This window comes from Sarcophilus harrisii, chromosome 5, assembly GCF_902635505.1.
Source record: "Sarcophilus harrisii chromosome 5, mSarHar1.11, whole genome shotgun sequence".
Taxonomy (NCBI): domain Eukaryota; kingdom Metazoa; phylum Chordata; class Mammalia; order Dasyuromorphia; family Dasyuridae; genus Sarcophilus; species Sarcophilus harrisii.
This window is the reverse complement of record NC_045430.1, coordinates 237,466,482-237,491,380: the sequence shown is the minus strand read 5'-3', so window position 1 is coordinate 237,491,380 and position 24,899 is coordinate 237,466,482. Positions and strand designations below refer to the sequence as shown.

Here is a 24,899-nt window from a genome sequence, read left to right as displayed (position 1 = left end):
ATAAAGCCCAAGGAAGCCATGAAGTATTAAGACAGAATTTTTGCTACTTTTCTTCCTACTCTGGTAAGGAGAGAATATGTGAAAAGGTAGAGGACAAAATGAGAATAGTCTAAACCCAAGAAGTCAATCAATCAATTTGCCACCATGTGTCACTGTGACTTGCCACAACTTTGGCTCACCTAGTCACATCTCCTTTTCTAGACACAGCAGATCAAGGACTTGAGGTAAGCTAGAAAATTCTGAAATATTTTTTTATGTGTTAACCTAGAATTCTGGAAGCAGGTCTGTATATGCTTGCCAACAGTCTGTGGTCGACCAGGAATCTCCTAGAATCTCTGAATAGCTCCTGACTCATGGAAAAGATGATTTTTTTTTTTTACAGGGGATTTTAGAGTTGGCCATTGGATCATAGATTTAAATTTGGAAGAACCTCAGAGTTCATAGATTCCAATTCTGTTTTCATTTTACAGAAGAGGAAATGACGATCCAGAGAGATCAGGACTTGTCTAGGATTACAGAGATAGTAAAGTGTCCAAGATAAATCTGAAATCCAGGACTTTCTGACTAAATCTAATATCTTTCTCCAGGATGCCACATATAGATCAATTCTACAATTTAGAGCCAGCAGAGACCTCATGGGACATTTAATTCAACAAAGTCATTTCACATATGAAGAAACTAAAGTCAACTGTCACTTGTCCTGATCACCCAAGCAGTAAGTGGAAGAGAGATTACTGAATCTTGATTCTCTGATTCCAAAGGGTGGCTGGGTGGTGCTGTGGATAGACTATCAAACTTGGTCTCAAGGTCCATCATCCCAAATTCAAATTTGGCCTCAGACACTTAGGAGCCATGTGACCTTGGCAAGTCACTTCATACTGTTCGCCTCAGTTTCTCATTTGTAAAATGAGCTGGAGAAGGGAAAGGCAAACTACTTCAATATCTTTGCCAAAACAAACAAATAAAACCACCAAAAGGGGTCACAAAGAGACATGACAAATAACAAAATGTCGGATCCCAGAACTAATGGTCTAACTAACTAATGAATTAAATGGTCTTCCCACTACCATAATTAGTCTTAAGCCTATCCTTGGGAATGACACTTCCAGTGACCAAAGGAAAAAATCTGACCCCACCCCATAAAATCCCACTAATTTCTGTGTGACTTCAGGAATAGAAACAAGTTCACATTACAAGGGAATTACAGAAATAGCAGTGCTAGATAGAAAAGGGATCAAAACAATTAGTCAAGGAAAGCTTCATGTAAGAACCAAGTCTTTGGGAGTTATTTGAATGAAAGAGGGAATGGCAAGTATGGAAAGAGTGCCTAAGAGGTGGAAATTCTTTGCTCTTATGCTCTTATTGATTACATTTCAGCTTAGATATGAAATTCAGAATTAATCATTGTTTTCACTTTTTTTTAGTTGTTGATTTTTTAGCTGGTTCTATACTTTTATATGACATATTCAGCACAAACTTTTAAGTTTCACCCATCTGTTTAGGGAAGAAAAAAATGTAACCATTTTAAGACAGCAAAATGTAAAGACCTAAAAACAATATAAAGAAAAATGGTCAACCAATATTTTTCAAGATGGTGCTTGCCACAAAATCCATACTGGGGCTTAAAGATTTTGTTAGAGAAAATTGATAAAGTGGAATTAAAATGACTACTAATGATGAGAATAATTAATTAGCAATTAATTAATGCTGATGGGCAAAGATTAGTAGTTTATCTGAAGAAGTCTGACAATGCCTCCCTTGATCGCTGCCATTAATCAAAGATTGCAGAAGGTGTGGTAAGTCATGGGGACAGCAGGTCCAAGGAGAAAAAGTCTTAGTGTGGCTCAGTTTAAAGGCTTCAAATGAGGGATTCTGAATGGGAAGGAGCACTAACTCGGGAAGCCACACAACTCGGTGAAGTAAGATGAGCAAACGCCGACACTCTCAGGCCGAGTGTAGAGAACTTCCAGCAGGAGAGCAGGCTCTGTGACCGCTGCCACAAGAAAGCAACAAGCCACAGCAGCAGCCACCAGACCCCATTCCCCTGTCAAAAGGCGCTCTGCCTTTTGCTGGGTCTCCCCTCAGTGAGCACTTCTGCAGAGCAACTGCTTTCATTGGGGTCAACTGAAACGGCCGAACAATGAACCTTTGCCACTGACCATTGATCTTGCTAATTGCATCTGCCACCATGCGGCATCCCTTTGTTTCTATTCAGCCTTCTTTCCCGACACCATTCCAATTGTTAAATGGGCAGAACTCACAGAATGACAGATTTAGTGCTTCCTTGGCAATTTATATAACTGACTGCAACTCTGTTGTGGTAGTGAAGCATGATTTATTTGTCTCACATTGCAGCACATAACCTTTTAAATGCTACAGGAAAAAAAAAAAAAAAAAAAACAGCTAACACCTCCTTAAAGTTTATACATGACCACACATTACCATTTCTTATACATAAGATTTGAAAAGGGGACTGATCAGTTCTCTTTGGATTCCAAGCTCTCTTCATCTGGTGGTAATTACAAGCAGAAAAATATTCATGTAAGTTTAACCCACCTTTCCCTCTTCTCAAATCCCTCAAAAGAGACACTGAAATGGGGGAAATGATTTTCTTAAAGAAGGAACTATCTTTTTATTATTATATTTTTATTGTAGCTTTTTATATACAAAATATATACATGGGTAATTTTTCAACATTGACCCTTGCAAAAACTTCTGTTTCAACTTTTCCCCTCCCTCCCTCCACCCTTTCCCCTAGATGGCAGGCAGTCCCACACATGTTAAATATGTTAAAGTATATGTTAAATATGATACATGTATACATTTTTATAGAGTTATCTTGGTGTACAAGAAAAATCAGATCTAGAAAGAAGGTAAAAATAAGAAGAAAAGACAAAAATGCAAGCAAACAACAGAAAGAGTGGAAATGCTATGTTGTGGTTCATACTGGGTGTAGCTGGTTCACTGATCAATTGGAACTGATTTGGATCCTCTCATTGTTGAAGAGATCCATGTCCATCAGAATTAATGATAATATAGTCTTGTTGCCATATATAATGATCTCCTTATTTCACTTAGCTGCTCATTTCACTTAGCATCAGTTCATATAAGCCTTTCTAGGCCTTTCTGAAATCATCCTGCTGACTATTTCTTACAGAACAATAATATTCCATAACATTCATATACGACAATTTATTCAGCCATTCTCCAATTGATGGGCGTCCACTCAGTTTTCAGTTTCTGGCCACTACAAACAGGGCTGCCACAAACATTCGTGCACATACAGGTCCCTTTCCCTTCTTTAAAAGCTCTTTGGGGTATAAGCCCCAAAGTAACACTGCTGGATCAAAGGGTATGCACAGTTTGATAACTTTTTGAGCATAGTTCCAAATTGTTCTCCAGAATGGTTGGATTCGTTCACAACTCCACCAACAATGCATCAGTGTCCCAGTTTTCCCACATCCCCTCCAACATTCATCATTATCTTTTCCTGTCATCTTAGCCAATCTGAGAGGTATGTAGTAGTATCTCAGAATTGTCTTAATTTGCATTTCTCTGATCAATAATGATTTGGAGCACCTTTTCATATGACTAGAAATAGTTTCATTTTCTTCATCCAAAAATTGTCTGTTCATATCCTTTGACTATCTATTGGAGAATGACTTGATTTCTTATAAATTAACATCAATTTTCTGTATATTTTGGGTATCTTTATCAGAATCTTTTGCTGTAAAACTGTTTTCCCAATTTATTGCTTCCCTTCTAATCCCATCCACATTAGTTTTGTTTGTTCAAAAACTTTTTAAACTTAATTTAACTGAAATTCTCTATTTTGTGATCAGTAATATCTCTGGTTCTCCTTTGATCACAAATTTCTTCCTCCTCCACAGGTCTGAGAGGTAAACTATCCTATGTTCTTCTGATTTATTTATAATCTCATTGTTCATGCCTAGATCATGAACCCATTTTGATCTTATCTTGGTGTATGGTGTTAAGTGTGGGTCAATATCTAGTTTCTGCCATACTAATTTCCAATTTTCTCAGCAGTTTTGGTCAAATAATGAGTTCTTATCCCAAAAGCTGGGGTCTTTGGGTTTGTCAAACACTAAATTGCTATAGTTTTAAACTTTTTTGTCCTGTGAACCTAATCTATAAAAAGGAACTATCTTGTAAACAATATGGCAGGACAGGTACATACTTCTTTAGATGAAAAAGTATAAAACAAGAGGTTACCTAGAGGCTGATGCTGGAAAGAAATTTAACCTTTGTTTTCTTTTCTTTCTTTCTTTTTTTTTTTAAAGAAATAATTACTTGCCCTATGATCCTGCTCATTACCTCCTGAAACTTCCCACCCTTCCAAAAGGTCACCACTTTGCTATATGTATAATCTTCCCCTATTAGAATGTAAGCTTCTTGGGGACAGGGACTGTCTTGTGTTTGTGTGTATATCCTCAGTGCTTAGCATAGTGCCTGGCACTTATGCAATTAATAAATGTTTGTTTGGCTTTTTTGTTGTTGTTGTTTTTTCCATTCAACCATTTTCATTCCTTCCTGCATCAGGAGATACAAAGTCAGGTGACCTCTAACCCTGGGTTTCCCCATTTCTAAAACAATAATAATGATATCCATACTACCAACCTCACAGCTTTGTGGTTAAGAAAGAGCTTTTTTCACTACTTTAATTGCTCTAAACATGTATGTTAGTATGACTATTCTTATCATCCTCTAGTCATTTCATGTTCTCTTCCTAATTAGACTCCAAGTGTCATGGCATCCACTATTTTTAAACTCTCACAGAATATCAAGAGCTACTGAAAATATAAGTAAATGCTCAATAAAAATTTACTGAGTAAATGAATGAATGAAAATAAAAGGCTTATAACTATTCCTAACTACTCAAGGAAAGGACTTAGACACCATCATGGACTAGGATCCAAAATCTCTGGTCCAACAGGGAGTTGTAGCCCACAAGATCCCCCAACATATCCAGAAGGTATTGTGAATAAAGGGCCAAATACAGGCAATTTAACTAACTTAAGGTCCAGTGAGAAGAATAAAACCAAGTCTGGATTGACAGAGTTAAGAGGAGATAAGATGGAGTTCTAGAATATCAGATAAGAATATGGACACAGGGAAAAGAGAGCCTGATCATTAAATTAAGAAATATAAATATGGTAGGGATGGATTGCTCTTTAAGCCTGGAAAAAATAACTCTAGGTTAAGTAAAAGGATTTAACACAGCTAAGAGTAAATTGATGAAACATCACCAAAAGAGGTGTTGAAAGGATGAAAATATAAATAGGTGCAGGAAGGATTTTCAAGAAATTTAAGGATAGATCATTTACTGATATACAAGTCTGCCCTGACTATACTGTAAGTGGGTAAGTGACTTAAAACTCCCAGTGGCCTAGGATACCCTCTAAGACTATAACATTCGAAGCTGTTTCCTTACTTATGGAATAACAAATCTGAAACAAAAGCACATCAGAGACCCAGAGTGAGCTATGAAAAGTAGCTAGGATAAACTGGGGCACAGTCCTAACCTTCTGGGGTTGACCATAAGGAAGAGGGCCAGGGCTTACATGGCAATTCTTGGCTCCTCATGTACAAATGATCTGATATAGGAGATTTAAATGTTTCTGAAGAAGGTCGTTGATATACATTTATGGTGAGAAGAATCTCTCCAACAGAAAATTAGAAAAGAAGTAACCAATCAATTCCACCAACCTTTCTCCCAAAAAAGACTCTCGTTGGCTCTTTGTTAAACAAAAGGAACGTGTGATCACTGCAAAATGTGGCAAACTTTACCAGCTGGTGCTAATCTAGATTGATGCCCATGTTCAGTCATGCTGAACCTGACAGTGGGCTCCTTGAAATTTATAACAACAAGAAAGAGAAAAGGTTTATGCATTGTAGTTCCCCATCCTTTTTAAGGGGATAATTCACCAGGTGGGAAAATCATTCACTTAGCAATTTTTAAAACCCACATTTAGAGCCAGTTGTGCGTGCAAAGATCCACAGACACAGAACATCTGGAGTAGGGCCTGCTCAAAATGTCATGTACATGCCTGGCAGGAACAGGTCTTGATTATCAACTGTTACCACAGGGAATCAAAGAGCAGTCTATTATGTTCTATTAGAAAGAAATAAAAAACAAGAAAATGCCACATGTCTATAAGGAGAAGTTAAAAAGTTTTAAATTTTATAAAAGTACTAATAGTGCAAGAATTTCCCCCAGATTTCCACAGGAAAAATAAATGAAAGCCATAGACTAAATCATCACCTTCTGTCATCTATCTATCATATAGCTATTGAGAGGAAACAGCTCTAGAAACATTTACAAGAATAACAGAAATTTGTGCTAAGAGACAGTGTGGAATAAGGGCTGGAAGGACCAGCTTTGGAATAAGGGAGACTGAGTCACACATTTTAGCTTTGACACATACTACTAGGTGGATGTAGACAAGTTGTTTAATACCTCACTGGCTGAGAACTCTTCAAGAATCTAAGTCACAGATGAGTTTACTAATATACATTGCTGGAGGATATTTGCAAAACATGAATTCTCTCTGCTGATAATCATATGCAGACACCAAAATAATAAAAAAATATAAGGCATGCAGCAACTAGGCACAGACAACAAAAGATAGAAAATGTCAATGCTTGAGAGGCTGTGGGAAGTCAGTTATTACACTATGGGTAGAGTTGTGAAATGATCCTATCATTCTGAAAAAATAATTTGGATGTATGTCTACACCTTGTGACCCAGAGATCCCATTGCTAGGGATGTATACCAAGGAGGACAAATTTAGAATGAAAGGAAAAATGTATGCTTGTGTGTGTGTGTGTGTGTGTTACACATACACATACACACATTCCAAATTATTCAAAGAAATTTTTTTTGAGAAGCAAAAAACTGGAAACAAAGTTGGACAGATGGCTAAACAAACCATGGCATGGGAATATTATTGCACAATAAAAAATTGCAAATAGAAGGAATTCAAAAAAACTTAGGAAAATGTGTATAAACTGATGCACAATGAAATGAGCAGAACTAGGAAGGCAGTACACATATGTATACACATAAAGAAATATACAATGACTACAGGAACTTAAATGAAAATATAGAGATGAAACAACACCATAAATGGGGGGGGGGTGTTAAATTGGCTTCAAAAAAGAGATAAGGAAATATGCCTTTTCTTTTCATCAAGCTTCAAGTCTATGAACCTGAGAATACTGCATATTGCAGTCAGAGAGTCAAGATGCTCATTGATTTTATTCAACTATTTTCCCTTTTTGTTACAAGGGAAAGCTCACTGAGCAATGGGAGCAAAATACTAAGAACTAATTGTAATGTAAAAATAAAGAGGAATCAAAAGTTTTTTTTAATGTGAACTAAAAGTACATAATATTCCTTTCATCTGAGCAACTAATAAACACCAATTACTATTCCCCATTCTTGTCTTAAAAGATGAGCATTTGATAAATTTTTTTGCTAATTATACTATAATCTATAAGCAATCTACTATAAGATCTATAAGCAAATCCACTTGAATTTATTCTTAATCCTATCTTAAAGGGTAAAGGAGATAGTGACAGAGCAATAATGAAGATGGGAGAAGAGGGATTTCATAGTGAAAGGATTCAAATATTAGGCAAGATTTTCAAGGGGGGGAGAAGGGGGAGGGGAAAGGGAAAGAAGCACTATGAGAGTATGAGAAGGGAAGACAAGGTTTGGGAGAGCCACTGAGGAGAGTAAGTTGAAAAGGGACACACAGTAGGATTGCCAAACAATGAGAGCCCAATTGAGGGAGTTAAACATAAATTTGTAGTGGACCCCAGCCTGAACAGTTCAGCAATTTTGTCCACCTTCTTTCAGCAGCACCTGTGTAGGATTAAAGATAGCAGATAGTGGGAATGATCCAAAGCTGAGGTTTAATTTCTAATACAATAAGAGAACTGGGGATTCAAGAGAAAAGATTACAGTCTCATTGGATTCATTCATTCACCAATGAATCAAGTGGGGAAAGGGGGGCGGAGGGGGAAATGACTAGGGCAGGAAAGACAATCTGATCAAGGTTATAGGAAAAGGTCAAGAGATTGGAGGTCACAGTGTAGATAAGAGCAAGGGCAGAGGGAGAGGTGGAAAGCCAATACATTATGGCCAGATAAGGGGAATTCATAATTCTTGAAGATGGAGTTGATGATGAATGAATGATTGGAAAAAACAAAAGTATGATTACCTTTGTGTGTGGCTTAGATAAGCTGGAAGAGAAAAAATGAACAGGCTTAGGAAATGATCAGGGTGTCTGAGAGTCAATATGTTTGCTTAATTAAGTCCCCAAGTACGAGGGCAGAAGTTGAGAAGGAGAAAAATTATGAACTAGGTACCAAAATTACTGAGGAAAGAAGGGAAATAACTAGAAGGTCTGGAGACAACAGCTACCCAGATTTTGATCAGGTGGAAGATATGAAGTGCATGAACCTCAAATGATGGAGACAAGGGGGGAGAACCTGGAAGTGGCAATGGGTTACAAGAAGTATTCCAATTGCCCCTTCTTAACCAGTGAATCAAGGAGAATAAGTTAAGGTAAAGCCAGTACTAGAAAGGGTGGCTAGGAAAGCCTTTTTTTTTTTTTTTTTTTTTTTTTTTTTTGTCTTTATCTACACTTCATGAATTGCTAGGGCCAGACAAATTTAACACCCTGAGGCAATCTGGTGCTTAGAAGCTTCTCTAGCCAAGAGTCACCTAAAGAAACTTGCCCTCTATTGGTGTTGCCTTGAACAACAAAGGGTCAACTCTATTTTGTCCAAAAGTCTTATCAGTAATTGTTCAGTAGAAGCATCAAATTAGGACATGTAAGGACCTAGGTCAAGGGACATAGGTTAATGATTTTTCTTAAGTGTTTCATTATGTCAGTGGAGTCTAATTATTCTTGAACTATTTAATAATTGCCACTACTTCTTTTTCTCAAGACAATGGTTAAACAGTTCACATGTCCCAGAAAGTGTGTAGTTTGACTACAAAACAGGATGGCGTCTCCTGCTCTAAATTTTTGATGATACTAATGTCTAACAAAATAAAGGAGGTCATAGAAAACAGATGAAATATTTTGGACATTTTTTTGAAATATTAAGCAGATGACTAAATACTAGTCAAGTGACAAAGGGCTAGAGTTGATATCCATCATATTAAAAAATTAAAAAGATGGGTTCAGAACAAGGGTCATTCATCAGCATTGTAAGAAAAAGGTATCAGTACTAAGAGACGTGCTGTCACAAAGGTAAATGGGGACACCAAAACTAGACCTTTAAGTCTGCACTCAAAGAAAAAGAGCTCAATGGTTGCAAAGTGGATGTAAAAAAAGTAGTCTTCAACATCAACTCTGCTATTTAATCATTCAGTCATTTGAGACAAACCTGTAGAGTCACACAAAACAGGCATGAAAAAACAAAAACAACAACAAAATCGAGAAAAGTAACCAATGGCATAACCTAAAAACTTAGATGCAAAAAGGGGGGAAAAAATTCCATTATCCATGGAATGGGAATGCAGTGAAAAATATGGCGGGGGAACATTTTGAAACTGAGCTTTAAGAAATGAGTATTCTAAAAGAATAAAAAACCCACAAGCATCTGCTCCAAACCAAAAAAAGAGACAAAAGAGTAACAAGAACAGAAAACATTTGGACAGACTTGTAAATGCACAATGAAGCACTCTCAGACAGGCCATGTTTATACAGTGGAAAGATCATTGGATATAAATGGAAAACCTCAGTTCGAATCTGTGCTCTGTCACTGACTAGAGAGCTCTGTGACTGAGGCCAAGTAACATCAGTTCTTAGTATCAGTCACCAAAAGATTAAACTAAGTACTATCTCATTTCAGTTTTCTTAGTTGTAAAACGTTTTGGTCCTGAAGGTTGCTTTCCAACTTGTAACACTCCACCATGAAGTTATCAATTTCTAAGTTGCATTCTATACAATTGTAATTATAATTATAATTATAATGAAGCAAAGCTTCATTAAGATCTGAAGTTAAGTAGAGTACATGGTTCTTTATGACTCAGAAAAGAGGATCCAAGCAGGGAAGGATCCCATTAATCCTCTTATATTGGATAATTTCTACTACAGAACAATTCACTGAGCACCTTCTAGTAGTCAAGCATTGTTCTGGCTTTGTAGGAGAAACAAAAGAGAAAATGGAATTCCAGTTCATGGAATTAACAACTTAGTAACATCAATATCACATGCAACATGGTCCCAAACTGACCTTTTTGAAAATGATTTGAGACTTCCCCTAAGCGATCCCACCTCTTCAGAAAATCATAAGCTACAATTTTATTGGTCAAACAATGTCTCTGTGCTCCCAGGTACAAAACATAAACATGATTATAAAGGAGGAAATGATTATGAGGGTTTCTAGACTTAGACAACAATTCTGGCAGTTATGAAATCTAAAATAAAACGGGAGAGCAAGCAATAATGCAGTAACATCTTGGAGAATGTCCTTTTAGAAAGCAGAACTTTCTAGGTCACTGAGAATTAATCTTTTTGGGGCCAGAACTTTTTACAGTAACATTTTTAGGCTTCTTCACATAGAATTTCAAACCTGAAATAGACCCTTCTGCTATTCTAGGGCAAGTCCTCCCTTGTACAAATGAAAGAACAGAAGCCCAGAGGTAAAATATTTGTCTTACACTAGAACCTGGGCATATTTTCATACTATACCCTAGTTCTTGGGTAGTCGTTAGGGTGGAAGATATGTCCCCCCTTATTCTCCCCTTCCATCAAGATGGTTCAAGTTGAATCCCTTTTTTAGGGACCTCCCTTAGGAGCAAGAAACTACTAGACAAGTTTTTAACACCAAATGCCTTACAAAGCAGGTAAGGACTTGAAGGGCCATATTCTTGACTTAGCCCTAGCACAAGAATCAAAAAAGAGCTTCTATAAATGATCATTTTGGAATTCTGTGGAGCACTACACAGAATTATAATAGAAATACAATAAAATTCTATGCTAGAAACTAAAAATAATAATAAAGAAAATTTAGCAACACTGAATTAATGTACATTTAAATGGTGCTAGCTTAACCTTTTTTTGTTAAAGGAGGCACATAGGGGTTTAATCTTTTTTTTTTTTTTTTTTTTTAATTTAATAGCCTTTTATTTACAGGATATATACATGGGTAACTTTACAGCATTAACAATTGCCAAACCTCTTGTTCCAATTTTTCACCTCTTACCCCCCCACACCCCCTCCCCTAGATGGCAGGATGACCAGTAGATGTTAAATATATTAAAATATAACTTAGATACACAATAAGTATACATGACCAAAACATTATTTTGCTGTACAAAAAGAATCAGACTCTGAATTATTGTACAATTAGCTTGTGAAGGAAATCAAAAATGCATGTGTGCATAAATATAGGGATTGGGAATTCAATGTAATGGTTTTTAGTCATCTCCCAGAGTTCTTTTTCTGGGTATAGCTAGTTCAGTTCATTACTGCTCCATTAGAAATGATTTGGTTGATCTCGTTGCTGAGGATGGCCTGATCCATCAGAACTGGTCATCATCTAGTATTGTTGTTGAAGTATATAATGATCTCCTGGTCCTGCTCATTTCACTCAGCATCAGTTCGTGTAAGTCTCTCCAGGCCTTTCTGAAATCATCCTGTTGGTCATTTCTTACAGAACAGTAATATTCCATAATTTTCATATACCACAATTTATTCAGCCATTCTCCAACTGATGGACATCCATTCAGTTTCCAGTTTCTAGCCACTACAAAAAGGGCTGCCACAAACATTCGTGCACATACAGGTCCCTTTCCCTTCTTTATAATCTCTTTGGGATATAATCCCAGTAGTAACACTGCTGGATCAAAGGGTATGCACAGTTTGATAACTTTTTGAGCATAGTTCCAAACTACTCTCCAAAATGGTTGGATTCGTTCACAACTCCACCAACAATGCATCAATGTCCCAGTTTTCCCGCATCCCCTCCAACAATCATCATTATTTTTTCCTGTCATCTTAGCCAATCTGACAGGTGTGTAGTGGTATCTTAGAGTTGTCTTAATTTGCATTTCTCTGATTAATAATGACTTGGAGCATCTTTTCATATGACTAGAAATAGTTTCAATTTCTTCATCTGAGAATTGTCTGTTCATATCCTTTGACCATTTTTCAATTGGAGAATGGCTTGATTTTTTATAAATTAGAGTTAATTCTCTATATATTTTGGAAATGAGGCCTTTATCAGAACCTTTGACTGTATATTTTCCCAGTTTATTGCTTCCCTTCTTATCTTGTCTGCATTAGTTTTGTTTGTACAAAAACTTTTCAGTTTGGTATAATCAAAATTTTCTATTTTGTGATCAGTAATGATCTCTAGTTCTGCTTTGGTCATAAAGACCTTCATAGGGGTTTAATCTTATCCTAATTCTAAAAATCTGGATTTTGCCAAGGTAAAGGAAATGCCTAGGTTGTTCTAAAGTTCTATGCAACAGGCTTTGACTGAAATGGGCCTTTTTTTTTAATGTGATGCCAGAAGTATTAGGCATCCTGAATGGAGAAGAGAAGAGGGTACTTCCCTTGAAGAATCAGAATACCCTTATCATTTGTAAGTCCTTTTCTGCCATCCTCTGAAACCAACCTTAGGAAGTTAGTCACAAAAAGATGTTTCTGGACAGCTTGATTGCATACTAAAAAGGCAGAAACAATTAAATTCCCATTACCAATGTCCTTAAATAATCCCAAATGGAGAGCAGTTATTAAGGTTTTCAGCAGGACGGGATAACTCTGACTAGAGCCCCAAAATACACTTGGGTACTCTAGAAAGCAATTGTATGTTTTGTCACCTCAACTTGTGGGCTCTAGAAAGCAGGACACAACAACCAAAGTGCTTTTTGTGTTTATGATCAGGGAAAAAATCCTTAACCAATCAAGGGGCAAAAGACATACTCCTTTCATATATTGGTTGAATTAGTCATTAAAGGTCCCTTCTAAAGCTCAAATTCTGTGATTTCAAACATTTTGGAGCCTAGTAATATAAAATGCTTGGGAAGAATTGCTATTTGATAAGAAATTCATGGGAAACCTGTAAACTAGTTTGATAGATATTAGGTTTACAATTAATTATATATTCTTAAACAATATACTACAGCAAGCTAAAAATGGATACACAAGCTTATTTAAATGGCCCACTATTTTAAAAAATTGAGGATGGTCGGATGTTGTGTCCTGCTTTCTAGAGTCCCCAAGTAGGAGGTTTCAAAACGTACTGTGCTTTCTCGATCCCCTACTCCAGGGTGATTAAAATATACCGTCTTAGTGGAGAAGTGATGAGAAAGCACAGTACGTTTTGTCATCCCAACTTGGAAGCTCTAGAAAGCAAGACACAATATCTGGTGCCCAACATGGGACTCTAGGTGAGGTCCCACACAAATCAGCTTGACTGACTCGATAAGCAGACTTCAGTGGAGAAGTCCAGTGACACGGAGGGGTAAGTATAAAAATAGACTAGTGGAAGAATCAGTTGGGATCTAATTTAGTCACTTTCATTTTTCAGCCAAAATGGGACAAATACCAAGAAAAGAGCCCCCCACCAAGTATGAAGCAAGCTTAGCTAGGTTAACAGAGAAACAAGGTTTGTTGGTAATTCAGAAGCAGATCCCTGAATTCTCAGATGCTCTGCCTTGCCTGTCCCTGTGGCTTTGAAAGAAGGAGAGTTTAGGGTGAGTGATGTGGGAGTTAGTGGGAAAACAACTAACCAAATACAATGGATTAAGGAATCCCACAGGTTTTAAAAAGAGGAAAAGATTTTCACTTGGTTGGTCAAAACAGGAAGTATAAGAAGAAAAATAAGTAGAGGGTTGGTGCCCATAACCCCAAAGAGTACAGCACCTGGGACGTAGCTAAGGAAGTCCTTTTTAGCATTAGTATTACTGATTTATTTTGCTTGTTACTGCTCTAGGAGATCTGCAGGGCACTGCCAGTTAAGTGAGAAGAGAGTCAAGTATCTTAAGAACCTGCCTGTTGGGCAGAAAAGGAATTAAGTACCTTAAGTACCTTGCTGAAGAGCTTGCTTTTCCACCTTCAAAGCTCATTTTCAATTCTGCCTACACCCTAGCATGCCTCCCTTAGAGTATTCCCCATCTCCTGACCCTCCTCCCTCAACTCCCCCACCTCCTTAGTGGACAGGAGGAAGAGAATGGGAGGGGCAATAATACCATCAGCACCGCCCATGCAGCAGTTTTGCCTACCCCCTATGTCCCCTTTATAAGAGGCACACTTCAGGGCCCCAGGCAAAAAACACTTGGGGGCTCTAGAAGGGAACTGTATGTTTTGTCACTCCAACTTGGGGGCTCTAGAAAGCAGGACACAACAACCAGACAAAGTGCTTTTTGTGGTTATGATCAGGGAAAAAAATACTTAACTAATCAAGTGGCAGAAGAAATCATAAAATATAAAACAAAATTTTAATTATAATAAATTAAAAAGCTTTTACATAATCTAAATAAACAAAAATAAGATAATAAGGAAAATTGTTGATGGGGGAAAATATTTGCATTAAGTAAATATCTCTGATAAGAATTCATCCAGGTAACAGAGAACACAAACATCTGATGGACAGTCATTTTCTAGTGAAGAAAAAGCCAAAGAATATGAACAAATAGTTGTCAAAAAAATACTGGAAGTTGACATCCCTAACAAAGACTGCTCCAAATCACCCCTCATAAAAGAAGCTCAAAGCATAACATCTTTGAGGCTCTACCTACAAATAGAGTTAGTGGGAATACATATTGGTCCAACTATTCTGGAAAACAATTCAGAATTATCAATTAACAAGCATTTATTTATGTGTTGCAAATAAACAACAACTGGTATAATGCTAAGCACTGGGGATACAAAAGGGAAAATACTACCTGTCCTCAAGGAATTTATATTCTATTGAGGTAGACCACACATACATATATAAGCATATACATAACATATGCAAGACAATTTGGGGAGATACTGAAAGTAGCTAAGGGAGGGATAGGAGAGAAATGAGAAAGGCTCCATATAGAAGGCAGTCCTTGAGCTGAGGTTTAAAGAAAATGGGGATTCTGAGAAGGAGACAGAGGGAACAGCTAATGCAAGGGCACACAGATAGGACCGCAGGGTGATCAGAACAACAAGAAGGCCAGGATGGTTGGAGCACAGAGTGCATGAAGGGCTGCCATATTCAGGAGACCTGGAATGGTGTCCAAAGCGAGCCATTACCACTCACTAGTCAGCAGGGAACTTCCATGTTAAAAATCTAAATTCCAAACAAAAAGTGCTCTTCCCTTTTCTTCTCTTTTAAGAGAGGCCAAAGTACAACTAATCGTGGCATTAGAATGAACCTTTAACATGAACAGAATAGTAATTTTAGCCTCTAATCTCCTGCTTAGAAACCTACAATGGAATCCCCCATGGCCTACAAGGAAAAGAAGTTTGAACTTGTCATTCAAAGCCTTTCATAATAGGCAAACTGCATTTCTTAATTTTTCCAAATTCTTTGTTCCAAGCAAACCTGCTTCCCCAATATTATGCTTTTGTTGACTATGCTCTACCCTTCTCTCTACCACCCAGCTAACGCATACTTGTTTTTCAAGACTCAGTTCAAACCCCAACTCTTAAGCCATCCTACCCAAAGTAAAACTTTCTTTGGTCTCAACATTAATAGTTATCTTAATAACTTAAAAATTCAGCCAATTTATCACATATTCTCTTATAACATGACTGGCACACTGTAGGTGCTTAATAATGTTTATTGAATGACACCTTTCTATAGTTGTAGTAAATAATAACAAGCTTAATTTAATTTAATTAGCTAACTTGTTTTTTATTTTTTTGTCCTTTTATGTCTTGTTTCCCTAACTCAACTGTAAGCTCAGTGATTGTAAATGTTGTCTCTCCCAACTTAAAAAAAAAATCTTACATTTTTCAAAAAATTTGAGGTTCTTTGGGCCTTATCATCTGCTCTGCTGATGCACCCTATGGACTCCTGAGCCCTGGCATACACTGTTCCACTAAATGCTAGAGAATCCTGTTCTTTATTATACACCTACCTTGCCAATGTACCCTAAAAGACCATCTGGCTTTTCCATCTGCCCCTGCTGGATATATTGTTTTTTTCAATTAGAAAATGAGCTCTTTGAGTATAGGGATTGTTTCAATTTTAAATCTGTATGCCCAGTGCTTACCATACAAATAGCACTTAAATTTTTTTCATCCACTTGATATAGTGTCTTATATTCAATAAATACCTTTTGAATTGATTGAAAAAACCCTCCCCCAAATAGGGTTTACTTGCATATCTGACAACTGACAGATTAAGTTGACTGACAGATGGCAATAAACAACATCACACATATAACCTAACACTGTTTTCCACAAGCCTTAGATCCACTACTTTATTTGATCCTCACAAGAGTCTACAAAGCAAAAAGCATTACCAAAATCTCCTACTGCAGGTGATGAAATGTTCACAGAGAGTAAGGATTCCTGGCTATTAAACTCACATAAGATCAAAATTGTGAAGTTAGAAGTAGAAAGGACCCCAGGTCCAAGAAGTCACTTAGTCCAATGCCTTCCTTTTAAAGATGTGGAAAATGGGGCAGTGAGAGGAGAGATCACACAGGTAACGAGCAGCATAGCTGGAATACAAGGCATTGTATTTGCCCACCACAGGAAAGGGCAGAGCTGGGACTCTAGAACCCGAGGGCTCACTTTAAGTCCTGGGCTCTCTATTCCCATTATATATTTAGAGTCCTCAAGGGCCTGATCCTTAAAGCAGTTATTAATTACTCTGGGGAAGGCAAGAGGCAGAGAAGGAAGTGGACTAAGTGATCCCTACCATGAGCAGCTGCTTCCAGGACAGGAGTAGCTCTCTGATGATCCACAAGAAAAGCCCCGGAGGTGCCTTGTACCTGACTACTTGTAGCACAAGTCATGAGTGTGCTGGGGGCATGTCCCAAGCCTCAGAGAGATCAGGGGCTGGTTCCAGAAACCATGCAGGGAGAATGATTACTTCGATGCGACATTCAATCCATTCATTCATCTACAGCCTTACCGAGCTCAGGGGGAAGGACAGTCAGGCGGTTCCCTTGGATGTGTAGCTCCTTCAGCTGGGTGAGTTCCCCAATTTCTTTTGGCAGAGATATCAGATCATTATCCCTAAGGCTGAGCTACAAGAAAATACAAAGTTGTCAGAACTATTTTCCCACAAAGAAGCACACCACAGAAACTCTCGTCCTCCTCCTTGCCCTCTCTCTCCCGCCGCTCAATCCTTTCAATTTATTTACAAGTGTCTTGCAGATAAACAAGAAACAGTATCAGGTGTAGTGGTTTATTCCTGGCAAAACAAACCCCACGACTTCTCAAATTGACTTGATTCTACTCCTACAAGAGCTGCGAAAGTGAATTGATTTTCTAAGAATTTAGATAAATTACTTACTATCTGCAACTTTGTGAGCTTCCCAATATCTGGCGGCAGGATTTCAAAATCGTTGTCACTTAGATAAAGTGCACGCAGGGTGGCTGCAAATTAAACGGCAATATATAAACAGGGTGGCACAGAACCCAACCATTTGAGGTCTGATCAATAAGAGAGAGTCGGGTTTGATTAATAACCCTGACTCAGTGAAAAGCCTTTGACATACCTAGAGCTTGCAATCATAAGAAGCAGGTCAAACTCAGATTTACTGCCTTATTGTACTGCTGCTGTGGGCAGGAAGACATCTATATATATCTGAATGGACGGACACAATTAGCAGTTCCTACCATGCTTGGCTTAAACAGTCTGGGGCACCTCGTTTCAGTACGCTGGCTTTCAGAAAAGACAGATATTATTCTCTATTGCTCTCATGCCCATTTATCAGTCCATTTGCATCTAAGTTACACAAAGAAAGCTTCTAGGTATTGCCTATTGCTATCTAGAGCACCTAGAATCCTGTATGAAATGACTGTAAATACAACCATGACAACAGTACACTAATGATGAAGATTATAATTTTCTGGCCTCATTTCCATGCAGACTAATTACTATTATTATTTTACAATACTTCAAAGAAAAAAAAAATAAGAAGACAGAGGAATAATGAAATAAGAAGGATCAAATATAAGAAACTATTCTTTATTCAGAAATCGGTCTCAATAACCAGAAGTTCTTTTTCTTTTAAACACTATTGTACAATGAACATTTTTAGTTATATAATAACCCTTAAGAAAAGACAAAATCCTTAAATGTAATATAAATCATCAAAAAAGTCAAAGACTACTTTGTGTTCAATCTAGCTAACATTTTATTATGGCAGGGTATTTATTTATTTATTTATTTATTTTTGGTGGAGGGGAAATGGCTGAGGATTTAGACAAAAATGTGGGAATCACCTGGTTTGGTAAATTCCCCCATTGATGCCAATCATCAACTCCTCTGAACCCTCAAATTTCAGAATGGCCTAGGGAACTGGGAGGTTAAGTGACTAGTCTGAGCCAACATTTGTCAGAGGTAAACCTTGAACCCAGATTTTCTGGACTCTTAGCAGATATCTACTGCACTATGCTGTTTCTTATGTGCTACAAAGATTAATCTATTTAAGCTGTATATAAACCAACTCTTAGCTAAACATAATAGAATATTAGCACAAAGCCTCCATTCCCAACAGGAGCAGACCCAGGCCACTCATCAAATTCAGTTTTTAATTAAGCCTAGGCTACATTTTCTCAGGTTTGGCAAAATGTAGCTATCAACTCTGCACAAGAAATGTAGCTGTATGACCCTATGATAGGATCTTGTACATCATCAGGTCATCAAATGTGCTTATATACAAAATCGCCAAATTCAAAGACACTCTCCTAAATTTTTAAAATAATAATCCTGGCTGGGAAATATTTAATGCTTTAAAGAGCTCATTAGAAAAATTTATATTCAGAATAGTTTAGAATGTCCTTTTGTGGCAGATCCCATAAAGGAGTTAATAGTCACACGACAGGGAGAGTCCTTTGTTATATATCCCCTAAGATGAAAGTCAAATTCTTCACCCTTTTTAGCTAAATATGTGATTTGATCATACTCAGAAAAAATATTCCATAACAGAAAGTTAAGACGCCATTACCAAGCAAGTCCACTTTGGCCCAACAGTGTCAGGTAACTATAGATCAAATATACATACTGCTGAGCTATGGAGGAATATTCAAAAGGACCCTGGGAAGAAAAAAATATATATCCAATAATTTCTCTTGGAGTTTGGGCTCTCTCAAATAAATTTCATTTTTAGAACGCAAAGTGCCTTTTAAAAAAGATTTATAGAATAAAAAGTTTCTTACTAAGGTAGAAGAAGTTTCCAGGAAGAGAATTTTCATTCAAGTTGTTATATGTCAAGTCAAGGACCTCCAGGGCTGGTAAAGAGCCAAATCCTCGGGGCAAAGTGTTTAGCCTGTTCATACTTTAAAAGAGAAAAAAAAAAGAAGCAAATGTTTAGGCAATATGGAAATAGCAGGCTTAGAAATATAACATTTCATTAGCCAACTGCTTCTACACGTTATGTATCCTACACCTGTGTCACAGGTTAATACAATGGATTGAATGATAAAAGACATCTCAAAGTCCATCTATTTCAAGGTAAGGAAAGACAGGTGGGGATAGAGTGGGGATAGAGATGAGGGAAGGGGGAGGGAATGACTTGCTTAAAGTTAAAAAAAAGTAGTAAGAATCAGTGAGAATTTCATACTACAAATCCAGCACTCTTATACTCTAAGATCTCAAAGCCCTTTATGAATATCCATCATAAAATCAGATTCTCTCCTTATTCCATTAAACAAGTCATATATGCCTATATAAATATAGTTTGGAAACACATTATAATATTAAGATCACTTTTTTAGTTATTTCAATTAAATAAACTTTATTTTGTTCATACATATTATGCACTTACATAGATATGTTATTGTACTATGTAATATATCACATTATTTATATATCAAAAAAACTTGAAGAAAGCTGGCATACTTGAGTGAGAGCCAAGGTAGTAAAAGAAGTATAGCTAGACTTCACCCCACATCCTTCAGATAGAACTAAAAAACCATACCAGAGCAAGTTCTGATCAAAAAATCCAAGGAGAAGAAAAAAAAAAAAAAAAAAAAAAAAAAAATATATATATATATATATATATATGTATGTATATATTTCTCTAGTCTGTGTGGTATAGGAAAACAGATAGAGAGAGATCAGGGACCACTGGAAATGGAGTATAAGCATGAATGGTCCTGTGGAGTCAGCTAGCCAAGGGTAAGAGTCCTAAGTCCAGAAAATGGGGACCTAAACTTATTAAGGCTTAAAAATAACTGCAAACTGGTTGCTCTATGGTCCATTACCCAATTCTGGGTCATAGATCCAGGGCAGACTGAATCTAAGGGTAGAACTTCAAGGAGGGCTGGTGGTGAGCCCCAGGAGCAAAGCCAGGTCTCACTTCCAATCCTATCCCAGTCTGAAGCACGCTTCAGAAATTCCAAGCCAGACCAAAGGAAAACAGCAGTTCTGTCACTTTGAACCAAAATAACTTTCTAATTGACTGATAGTGGCAGAGAACAGGAGCAGTCTACTGGAACTCTAATGGGGACAAACTCACAGGTATGTTGCTCAGACTCAAGTTCAGGTCAGGAACTTGCAGACCTCAAACCAGGGGAACCAACATCAGATTTTTCATTGGATCAGACCACTTAGGGAACACTGATGATTTACAAGTTACAAGCCTGAAGTCTCCCTAAGGTCGTAGAGTAACATAAAATTCAAAATCCTTAAGAAAGCAGCAATAAAGACTATTCTAGACATCTCTCAAAGTATGCAAAGACAGGCCTTAACATAAAGTCAGATATCAGGAAACAGGCTGGAAAAATGAACAAATGGGAAAAAAAAATATATACAAACAAAAAGAAACCATTATAGTGACAGATGCTGAAAAAACATATCCAGAAGAAGAAAATTACTCCAAAACATGTAAAAGCAAAGCCTGAAAGAAAAATGTAGCTTAGCAACAAGCTCAACTACAATTTCTGGAAGAAGTAAATTTAGGAAGAGTTTTAAAGAGTTTAAATAAAATGTTTTTTTTTGTTGTTTTTTTTTGGAGTTGGGGGTGGTGGTAAATGAAATGAGAGTTCTACAGAAAAAAATGGAAAAGAAAAGAAAGCTATGGAAGAAAGAATTGGAAAGAGAATTAATAGTGTGGCACAAGAGGTACAAAATCTTACTCAAGCAACAAATTCATCGAAAATTTAAATGGACGAAAGTGAGAATAATGGAATCATGAGACAATAAGAAGAAGTTAAAAATTGAAGGGGGAAAAAAAAGAGAAAATTTAAGATATCTTATCAGCAAAAACTAACCTGAAAAAGAAAGTAGAAGAGAAGTAATTAGAGAAGGTGCTATGCTGTAGGAAAAAGGCAGAATTGAATTAGCTCAGAAGAAATGCCACATGCACAAAGTGAAAGAATCCAACCCCCAAATGTTCATCAGGACTGTCTGTATCTGACCTGTAGTAGAGCACTGAGTCACAGTCAGACACACTATAATTTGACTCTAACATAGAGATATCATTTTGGTCCTCTTCAAGTACAAAAAACAGCAAGCAAACTGAAAAATAGGTGATACGTAAACCTCATGCTTATCTAAATTGTCAAAGAAAAGAAAAATACATATGCATATTTGGTTATAGAAATACATTCTGAGAATAAAATTAATTTATCAGGAAAATGAAGAAAAAGGGAGAAAGGGTGGAAAGGAGAGAGGAGAATAAAGGAGAAGGAATATTACAGGAGGGATTTGTTGCAAGTAAAACAAATCCCTAGGAGACAGAAAAACACATTTATAGTAGTCCTTTTTGAGTTAGGAAAGAATTCAAAATTTAGAGGTACTAATCAAAGACTCACTGAACAAGTTATATATAATGATGGCAGAATACAATTGTGTTGTAAATAATAGTTCACAAAATTATTACAAAATCAAAAACCTGCATGAACTGATACAGGGACAGGTGTGCAGAATGAATCAGAAGGCATTTACACAGTTATTACAATCGTGTAAAAACAAAACCTCTGAAAATCTTAAGAACTCTGATCAAAAGAATGACAAAAGACAATTCCAGAGGATTCCAGAAGACTAATGATGAAATATGCTACCTGTGCTACATACCTTCTGGACTAAAAGAAGAGACTAAAACAAATATATTTTGGATACCAATGCAGGAATTTGTTTTATTTGACTATACATGATTATAATGGGGTTTCTTCCTATTTTCTCAATGGAGGGTGAGGGGGTAGGAAGGAGAGAGAAAGAAGGTTGTTGTTAATTGAAAAAAATAAAACTTTATTTAAAATAAGATGAAAATTGGCTCACTTTCTTACTAGTGTTTTGTTGCATGGATCTAAAGTTATTCAACTGGAAAATAAGGTCAAAATCCTAGACGTCTAACTGGAATCATCTTTAGAGGTATGTTTTTGCCTCTTAAGAAAACTAAAGCCTAGTGAAACAGAAGACTTGTCCAGTGTTACACAAGTACATAGTAGAATCCACCTTCAAATTCAGGTTTTCTGACTCTAAATATAATCCCTTTAGTATACATGTTTAACTTATATTGGACTGCTTGTTGTTTTGGCAAGGGGATAGAAGGGAAGGACAAGGAGAAAAATTTGGAACACAAACTTCTGCAAAGGTAAATGTTGCAAACTATTTTTTTTTTAATTTAATAGCCTTTTATTTACAGGATATATGCATGGGTAACTTTACAGCATTAACAATTGCCAAACCTCTTGTTCCAATTTTTCACCTCTTACTCCCCCCCCCCCCACCCTCTCCCCTAGATGGCAGGATGACCAGTAGATGTTAAATATATTAATATAAATTAGATACACAATAAGTATACATGACCAAAATGTTATTTTGTTGCAAACTATTTTTGCATGTATTTGGAAAAATAAAAAGCTATTTAAAATAAATAAATAAATATAATCTCTTTACCATTCCCTAATCCAGAAGTGGAAATATGTTCAAGGTCACCAAAATCCTAAGGAACATAGCTAAGGCTTGTTCCCACTGACTACATCAATTCTTAGCAATTCTTATCCCTTAGGGATAGAGAGAAAATTTTTCTCCTTAAAAGTTTAAGTTACATATATTAACTTTCGAGACTTCAGGAAGGAAAGGGTCTGTGAACTTGAATATGAAAAGAATTACAGCTTTATTTTCAGTAACTTCTAAGTGAAATTGGAAATTTTTTTCTAGTATTTAGGCAAGTTACAAACATTATTCTGAGAAAGGTTCCATAAGTTTCACCAGACTGCCACAAAGAAGAATCTTTGCTATACAGATAAACTGAAAAGTTCATTTAAAAAAAAAAAAAAAGTTTACAGATCAATATTTGAAGCTGGTAGGGAAATGTGATATGAAAGCTAACTTGCATTATAATCTATTTTCTCATGCCATATGAAAGCCAAGTTACACCCATCCAAAAGCTATTGAAAAAACAAGTGATTCAAGAATAGAAAAAGATAACAAAATAAAGTAGAAAGTTACCAACTTCTAACACTAAGAAGAAAGCCAAAGAAGGTTTGAAGCTTGGCAAAACGTACAGCTCCATAACTATTTCACATGGGATAATGAAAGTGTTAGAAATATAAAGAGAAGTATTCTTTCTCTTAGCTTAAAGAATCCCAACCAAGGAAATAAGGTATGGGTAAGATGCAGAGAAACAGCCAGTACCAATAATAATTAAAGCCACAATGAGATTAATGAAGAATGAGGATAAATCTCAACTTTCAATTCTAGCATATAGAATTTAAGATTACTAAAGAGATCATAAAGGAGGAAAAAAGACACACATATGCAAGAATGTTTGGGGCAGGTCTTTTTGTAGTGTCAAGAAACTGGAAACTGAGTGGATGTCCATCAGTTGGAGAATGGCTGAATAAGTTACAGTATACGAATGTTATGGAATATTGTTGTTCTATAAGAAACAACCAGCAAGATGATTTCAGAGAGTCCTAGAGAAACTTACATGAACTGATACTAAATGAAATGAGCCGAACCAGGAGATCATTATACACAGCAACAGCAAGACTATATGATGATCAATTCTGATGGATGTGGTTATTGTCAAGTGATTCAGATCAGTTCTAATGGTTTTGTGATGGAGAGAGCCATCCAGGGAGAGGACTGTGGGAACTGAATGTGGACCACAACATGGTATTTTCACTCTTTCTATTGTTGTTTGCTTGCATTTTGTGTTCTCTCTCATTTTTTTCCTTTTGGATCTGATTTTCTTGTGCAGCATGATATTTGTGGAAATATGTATAGGGGAACTGCAAATGTTTAACATATATTGGATCACTTGTTGAATGGGGGAAGGAAGGAGGAAAAAAAAATCAGAAAACAGGGTTTTGTAGGGGTGAATGTCAAAAATTATCCATGTATGTATTTTGAAAATAAAAAATTATAATTAAAAAAAAGAATTTAGGATTATTTAGTAAAAGACACATTCCAGATTAGTGAAAAGGGCACTGAACACAATATCTCAGATATTTATTTAAAATCTACCTCTAAACTTGAAAACTTTGAAACAATGAAGTTCAACTATTGTAATAAAGAGTTATTTTTATAAAGTAGGGTAATTCAAAAGTCTGGAGTGATAACTATTAGAGAAGTAAGAACAACAAAATGAACTTCAGTTTAGAAAATTTCAGAGTACTTTTTAACGACACTGTTTTCCCCATAAACCCCTCTTTCTAACATCAGTTTTCTTTGTTGTGGTGCTCTATGGCCCCCAGTTATAGAACACCAGTATCTAACTTAAATACGCATTATCACTGAAA

General features: G+C 36.5%; 1 protein-coding gene across 6 annotated transcripts in view; it reads right to left on the bottom strand.

The window, feature by feature from the left end:
• The window catches only part of RSU1 (Ras suppressor protein 1), a 220,415-nt gene that overhangs the window by 136,938 nt on the left and 58,578 nt on the right, over positions 1 to 24,899 (bottom strand). For all 6 annotated transcript variants that reach the window (XM_031939915.1, XM_031939916.1, XM_031939920.1 and 3 more), the window contains 3 exons: positions 19,365 to 19,483; positions 17,494 to 17,576; positions 17,110 to 17,224 (listed from right to left, as the gene is read on the bottom strand). In XM_031939915.1, coding sequence (XP_031795775.1) covers positions 17,110 to 17,224; positions 17,494 to 17,576; positions 19,365 to 19,483 — 317 coding nt within the window. The remainder of the gene's footprint in view (positions 1 to 17,109; positions 17,225 to 17,493; positions 17,577 to 19,364; positions 19,484 to 24,899) is intronic.